Source organism: Helianthus annuus, chromosome 2 (assembly GCF_002127325.2).
Source record: "Helianthus annuus cultivar XRQ/B chromosome 2, HanXRQr2.0-SUNRISE, whole genome shotgun sequence".
NCBI classification, from domain to species: Eukaryota; Viridiplantae; Streptophyta; class Magnoliopsida; order Asterales; family Asteraceae; genus Helianthus; species Helianthus annuus.
Window position 1 is genome coordinate 106156231 of NC_035434.2, and position 7965 is coordinate 106164195.

The following is a 7965-nucleotide window of genomic DNA, read 5'->3' on the forward strand; positions in this document are numbered from 1 at the left end:
TGCTCGTTCGGATTTTACTCGGTTGTCAACAAACCAAGCACGAGCAAAAGTCTGCTCAGTTCGACACGTAAACAACCTTACTTTGTTTGCGGTAATCAGGGACGGACCTACCTTGTAACAAAGAGTAACCCCTTATTACCCCTTAACGCTCCGACTATAGTGTAAAATTTTTTTAAAAATTGACATATTTCGGTTTGGTTACCCCTTTTTTTAAACATTACCCGTATCAGAATTTTTTAGATCCGCCACTAACTTCTTGTGGTCAATGATCATTATTAACTAAAATAACTATGAATCACAACCAAGCAAGCTTGCTTGTAGATAATCATATGCAGGATTTGTACGTATCTACTTGTTCATTTCAGAAATTTTGAAACCTATTAATAAAACAAGATGCAAATATCATACATTACCACTAAAATAAACTTCATACAATAAAATTTACCAGAAAAAATACACTAAAAATATACAAATTACAAAATAATTTGGCCAAGAAAAAACCACAAGCCAAATTAACTTAACACACATAGGAAGAAGTCTCAAAGCCCTGCAATACCAAAAACTCGATTGCAGAAACGACTCTACCCACCTGCAAAATTACAAATATACCCAGCTGTAATAAAATAACAAAACTAAACAACCACACTAGATAGAACCCCAATCAATCTCATACGACGGACATTTCTCAAGCGAAAAATTATCCGCGTCGCACCACGCGCTCTCCTCAGCCGCAAACGTCAGCTCAGCCGACGGCGATGAGCCGCCGGAACCACTATCTGAGCTTTCAGCCGCCGCCGCCGCCTCCGACTGCGCCGTCGGGATTTGTGACTTTGCCGACGTCCGGGTTGACTTTTTACACCGGTCAACGCTTTTACCCTCCGACAAGATCCGACAAATCTCCTGTAACTTGGCGTCAACGGAAGAGTGAAGCGGCTTGAAGCCGCCACCGAGCCAGTTATGACGAAGCTGAGGAAAGTTGAGCCGCGCGCTCTCGCCACGAAGCTTGTAAGCCGCGTGGTCATAAGCCAGCGCGGCTTCCTCAGCCGCGTCAAAGGTACCCAGCCAAAGCCGAGTACGGTTCTTGGGTAAACGGATCTCCGCTACCCATTTTCCCCAGTGTCTTTGTCTCACACCACGATAAAGTTTTACGGATTTCGGAGGTGACCCAAACCCGGATTGTTTCATGGATACGGGTTTCGGACCCAAGTTGATTTGAGCCTGGGATTGGGTAATTTGGTTCAACCCGGGTGGTGACCCAAGTTGTTCATAACTAAAAGGGTATTGGGTCGGGTACAGGTACGACCCAAATTGATGTTTTGGGGAAGGAGAAAGAGAGTATGAATAAGAAGTAGAAGTGGGGGATAAAACAAGAGTATTTTGGTAATCTACTGAAGCACTTTTTATAAAAGGTTGAAGTGCTTCCATGAGCTCACCGCCGGCAACCGCCGACGACTGTTGAACTCCGATGGTGTTCCAGAAATCCACCGTTGCTGACATCGTGGATCTTTTTATAATATATAAAAAAAGGTGAGGAAATTATGGTTTTTTAAATAATCAAACCTTTTTCCCTGAAAAGAAAATTAACCTTAAAATCGACGAAAATAAGCCCTAAAAGGTCAGATTTTAATCAGAATTATTAAGATTGGAAAAGAAAATAAAATCTATTGAAATATTCAAATTAATCTGCTTTTTTTTCGTTGATAAAAATCATGAAAACCCGGAAAAAGGTCAAATTAATTTCAATTTTTTTTCTTAATCAGATGATTAATAACAGAAAGGGAAGATAGAAGTGGGGAATTTAGAGGGGGGGATGTAAAATAATTAAAGAAATTCAGAAGAAAATTAGAAAAATTTTAAGTGTGTGTGAAAAAAACACTAAACCTGATGGCCTGAAGAGATTGAATGTGAATTGGATGAGAGTGGATGGGGCTTTTAAATAGGGGATCTGGATGTGTGAGGTCCACTCGGTTAACCAGAGTTGAGCGATTGAAGCTAACCATGGTTAAGTTAAGTGGGATTATATGTAACTATGGTTACTAGGTTCATCTCCTTTTTGCGGTGAATGATGTCAAGGCAGGTGATGGCCAATAAGAAGAAGACATGTGTGGTGTTACCGATAAGTCACCGGGAAACCGGCAGTTGAAGTTTTTTTGTGTATTTTCATCTTGTGTATGGGGAATGATGTCATGACGTCTCACGGTTTCATCTTACTGGGTGAGACGGGTGATCACCTTGGGTAAGTGGTAAACTCTAGTCTCCATTCAGCCCATCAGTGGTTGCCGCGTTTTTCATGCTCAATCACGTCTAAAATTGCCCTTTAGCCACTATGTATGGGCGTGTTTAGCAGGATTAGGATCAAATACAAAGGATCCTAATTGTAAGAAGTGTAAGAAGGATTTATAGAGTGACAAGTGTCCAATAACCTAAAAAAACCCACTACACAAAAAAACCCCACTAAAAAAAAAAAAAAAAAAAAACCTTAAACATTCACCACCACCAAAAACCTAAACCCCCCCCCCCCACCCACACATCACCAACCCTAAAAAAAAAAAAATTTTTTTTTTTTTTTTTTTTTGCCGAGGGGGTGGGGGTGGGGGTTTAGGTTTTTGGGTGGGGGGTGGGTGTTTAGTTTTTTTTAGGTTTTTTGGGGGTGGGGGGGGGGTTAGTTTTTTTTTAGGTTTTTGGGGGGTGGGGGGGTTAGGTTTTTTGGGGTTTTTTTTGTGAGGTATAGTTTTTTTTTTTTTGTTTTTTTTTTGCCGGGGGGGGGGGGGGGGGTGGGTGGGGGGTGGGGGGTTTAGGTTTTTTGGTTGGGGGGGGGGGGGGGGTTTAGGTTTTTGGGTGGTGGTGGGGTGGGGTGGGGGTGGGTGTTTAGGTTTTTGGTGGTGATGTAGTGGGTTTAGTTTTAAGTTATTAGACACTTGTCACTTTATAAATCCTTCTTACACTTCTTACAATTAGAAGCCTTTGTAGAATAACTTGACCCGTGTTTAGCAATATTTTTGTGCAGGCGTTTTTTTTAATCACGTCAAAGGGGGAGAGCTTGTCCAATCATATTTCAGCTTATATTATTTGGCCAATAAGATTTTTAAGTTTTTTTTTAATTTTATTTTATTACAAAACATAATGCCCAATAATGCTCCATCCCCACTACACCCATTTTAGAAAACGCCCAATAATGTCTCATTGCTGACTGGGCTGCCACATGACGCAAAACGCCCAATGGTGAATATTGCCCACTACGCATGATCTTATTGCATTCAAACATAACGGTAAAGGGAGTGGTTACCTATTTAGGATAGGTAAACTCCTCATTCATATAATCAGACACTGTCACGTCAATTCACCTAAATTGTTTACCTAATCCTCAAAAACGTTGGCGGTGATTTACCTAATGAGATTTAGGTAAACTGTTTAAAAAAGGAAAAATGTGTGATTGGTTGAGAAGGAATAGACCCCACCACATACCCATCTCCCCCCCCCTCCCCCCCCCCTCTCTCACCGAATCGGTGAGCACTCACCGAAAACACCCCCCAATTCGGTAACATTTGATCGGTAAACTTATTGGCGGTGGATGGGGGTCGGTACCGAGTGTGTTTACCGCCCCCGCTCCGCTCACCCTTAGGGTGGTGCTAGAGGTGTATAAATTTGTTTTCCTTTTTTTAATTCGGTTTAGTTAAAAAAATTGAACCGGTCTTTTTCATCCAAAATGAAAACCAGTTTTTTTTATAACCGATTTCCGTTACTAACTAGTTTCTTAAACTCAAAATAGTAATTGATCTAACCGGTTTGAGTCAGTTTTTACCCGGTTTTGCCTAAAAAAACGGTTTAAGCCGCTTTTTAACCGGTTTCGGTTTTTAAACCGGTATCAAAGATCTAGCATACTAACCGGTCTTCTAACCGCCGGTTCGGTTCGGTTTGAAACCGGTTTTTTAAAAAATCGGTTAAAAATTGATTTCGAATTTTAAACTGATTTCCCGCGGTGATTCCACTTAACCCAACCACTCCCCGCTACCACCCCACTCACCCTAAAAACATCATAGATGAGTCGTGAACACCCTTGTTTATGTTTCTTCTATAATAAAGGTTGTTAAAGAAAAAATTTTGGTGCGTATTATGTGACAACAGCTTTGGCTTGGTCTTTGGATATAATAGTCAAGCCTTGGATATGAAGACTTCAAGAGAATTCCGAGTATGCTAAACAACATAGAAGTCCGAGTTTATCAAGACTGGTTCGAGTTTGTGAAAACAAGTGAAGTCCGAATTTGTGAAGGAGTTCCAAGTCCGAGTTTATGCCTACAACATGAGGAATCCGAATTTATTGATTAAATGAGGATCTGAATTTGTTCATATTGTTCCGACTTTATGTCTTGTATTGTAATTCCAAGTTTGTGTTTTGTATGTTGATATGCACAAAATGAAACATATAAATTACATCAATTGTGGCATAAAACTAAACCTTTTTAGTACTAATGTTGGAAAAAGTGTGTTTTTGTCTTCCTTTTGTATTTTCAGGATTAAATGAGCTCAAATAAACAAAAGAAGCAAAAAAGGCAGCTAAATCTAACATAAATACAAGAAAAGGAACAAACGTGGCATGCCCGGCCTCCCGACAGCATCTTTCCAAGCAAAACAAGGAAACAGAGGGCTGAACACGCCTCGTGCTCAATGAGCAGGGGGCGTGCCCAAGTGTCAGCAGAAAAGACAAATTTGTAGAAGCTTCCATCGCCTACCACGGGACCGTGCTCAGCGAACACGGGGCCGTGGTCAACTATAAAATTCGCGGAATCCAGGCAAATCTTGATAGTACAGATATGCTTCTGCACACGGGTTCGTGCTCAGCGGACACGGGGGCGTGGTCAACTAATGCAGACAAACTGCATTTAATGAAGAAAGAGAGGAGGATGGACACGGGGCCGTGCCCAATTGACAAGGGGCCGTGCCCGAGCTTCTGTCCAGCCTATAAATAGGAGTGCTTGGAGCTCTTGCAACTTATCCCTTGGCACACCACCTCTCTCACACTTCACCCACCACCATCACAACACCATCATCCACCACCATCATCCATTGTCCATCATAGAGTGTGTAAGTCGTCTCGGGATCCAAGATTGATCGTAAGAGTTCTTGACAATCAAAGGTCATGTTTGCCTAAGTCTCTTACATCACTTGGTGAAGACAAGTGTTTAGTGTAATACTTTTTATTTTTAATCTTTTGCACTTTTTAATTGGTTGTATTAATGACTTTAATAACTAGTTTCTTATGTTGAAGGTGATTCTTTCTTATCGTTTGTCCGTGGTGTCTTGGCATTATTTTACTATCTATATAAAATAAAAGATTTTCACCATTCATATCTCCACGGTCTATATGGAGGTATGTTGGCTACCTGGTCGGGGCTTAAGGGAACGGTTTGGTAAGAGTCTTGCCATTGTTCAGTGTATAGATCCTGCAAAGGACCTGGGTCAAATTTAGTAGGACCTCCTTCAATGGCGGGGGTCCAAACACTTTGACCCCCTCATAAGTTAAACTACTATTAAAAATTTAACCCGGCTACTTAGGACTGTATCCTTGCTGACTCAGACTACTTAGCCGAGGGTAACGTCACCTTCAAAAAAGGGGCCTACCACATTATGCATTAATAACTTAATTAATTATCTTTCAATAATCCGACCCTTTAGGATTGTATCCTTGCTGACTCAAACTACTGGGTTGAGGGTGACGTCGCCTTCAAAAGAGGGGCATACTACAATAACTAAGATAATCTCTTAAATAAGTGCAAAAGTGCGAAAATAATCAAAGGTTACACTACACACGAGTCGGATCCAAGTGATTCATCTTGTCTATCTGTTTTTACTTTTATTTTACTTTTCAGCATTCTAGTTAGTTTTATTTTTCTAGTTTAAAAATCTTTTTTCTAACTTTTTGATTTGATTAGACGTTGAGCATAAACCGGTACTAAAAGCACTTGTGTCCTTGGACGACCTCGGTATCTTACCAACACTATACTACGTCCACGATGGGTGCACTTTCCCATATGTGTGTTTAGTGTTAGTAAATATCGTGTTTATAAATTTAAAACTTGGCTAAAAAGTGTAAAAGGGGCTTAAAATATACACCTAAAATATAACACACTTCACGCACATCAATGTACGTGGGCCTAGCCCAGTTTGCATGGTTGTGTTATATAAACAACACTATGCTCAAAGGTTCAAGTTAGAAACTAAAGAGAGCAGTTACAGAGAGTTAGAGAAAACACAGAGAAAGGTTGTGAGTTCTTGGGATCTTGAGTGGTTGTAAACATTGTGTTAGATAATCACAGAAGATCGGTTTAAAGTGTTTTGCGTGTTCTTCATCATACTACTTGTTTTATGAGTTAGTTAATCTATCAAGGGATTCCGCACCGTTGATTGATTGTCAATCTCGTAACGATCCACGTGATAGGGACCTTCAACTGGTATCAGAGCTTTGCTCTTATTGTATGGTTCGAGATTGATTTGCAGGAGTCAAGTTTTTGTTTGAAGAGAGTTTCTGTCGTCTACCTTCTTTGATCATCAGTGTACCTAAGTTTGTGGGTAAACTCACATTACCGTGAAGTCATAGTTTTGCAATTTACCAAAACCACACAAATTTTAGGAAGTATGGAAGCAAATTTCGGATTTGTTATAAAATTCCGAACTTGTCAAAAGTTCCGAATTTGTGGCTATTCCGAAATTTGATAACATTCTAAATTTACTAAAGTTCTCCGAATTTGTGAGAGTGTCATATTCAAGATTTAAACTGTTAAGACAATTCTGAATTTGTTAGGTGTTCAGGGTTTATGAATAGTTCATAATTTGTGATTGGTGAAGTGTTCCAAAATTGTGAAGTATTTAGGGTTTAAGCTTTCTGAATTTAAAACACTGGTAAAACATTCCGGATTTAAAGACTTCAGATCCTCTGAGTTTGAAAAATAATGTGTTCCAAATTTGAGAAAATCTTCCGGATTTTATAAGGGTTCCGAATTTAATCCTTCAGACCCTTTGAATTTAGCAAAATTCCGGATTTGTGAAAGTTGTCCGATTTTAAATCAGTTATCCAGATTTAAACAGTTTATCACATTCCGAATTTGGGGATTGCTATAGTATTCCAAATTTTTTAAGATTGAAGTGTTCGTCCTAGGTTGGACTTAAAAACTTCTTTTCACGTAATATGGCAAGTGATTTCAGTAGATGTGAAAAAGTGTGCGGAAATGGAAATCAGACTTTCAAGAAACAAGACCTACAGAATTATCAAGTTTATATCACTTTGAAACAAAATGGTCTACAAGGTGATTGTAAGATTATTATCTATTACAAATGAATACTTGAATTATGAGGGTGAAAGGACAATGGAGTTTGTAGTATGTATTGAATGCTAAGCTTAACTCATTTTCCTCTGCTTGGTGAGCCTTCTATTTATAGACGGCTGAATACATGAATAAACATTCGTTTATTCATGTAAAAGTCCTGCATAAAGTAGCTATTTGACATATTCATTGAATCCAACAGTCAAGTTGCCTTTGTAATCATAATATCCAATAATGTCAAGTTGCTCCGGTTATTGTGGCAGGATAGAGCTGATTTTTAGACAAGTGGGGTATTCATCAGAATTTCTGATAAACCACTTCATCAAAAATTCTGGTGAACAAATCATCAGAAAATTTGATGATCAGAATCGTCAGAAACTGATGATATTTCATCAGAAATATCATCAGATCCATCAGAAAGACCTTCTCTGCTAATCTTCTTCAGCTCTTGATCAACTTATGATACGTTGAAGTAGATGTTGCAGCTTTCAGTCGTCATATCCGATCTTCTTCTTCTTGTTGTGATCTTCAGGACTGTCATCTTCTTCATAGATCAAGTTGAATCTGATTTTCTTCAATACTTACAAATAAAGTTTCCTAACATGAAGTCTTCCGGATTTGTTCAAGTTTTGGGGTTCAGAATTTA

At 39.2% G+C, this 7965-nt stretch overlaps 1 protein-coding gene across 1 annotated transcript; it reads right to left on the bottom strand.

Annotated features, from left to right (window-relative positions):
• Positions 1–380: 380 nt before the first annotated feature.
• Positions 381–1906, bottom strand: LOC110918938 (ethylene-responsive transcription factor RAP2-4). Its single transcript, XM_022163218.2, has one exon. It carries the CDS (start codon positions 1495–1497, stop codon positions 646–648), a length of 852 nt encoding a protein of 283 aa, XP_022018910.1. The 5' UTR covers positions 1498–1906; the 3' UTR covers positions 381–645.
• Between the last annotated feature and the right edge of the window lie 6059 nt (positions 1907–7965).

Excerpts from the sequence above, each read along its gene's own strand:
- LOC110918938 (XM_022163218.2), bottom strand. The coding sequence starts at position 1,497 with ATGTCAGCAACGGTGGATTTCTGGAACACCATCGGAGTTCAACAGTCG.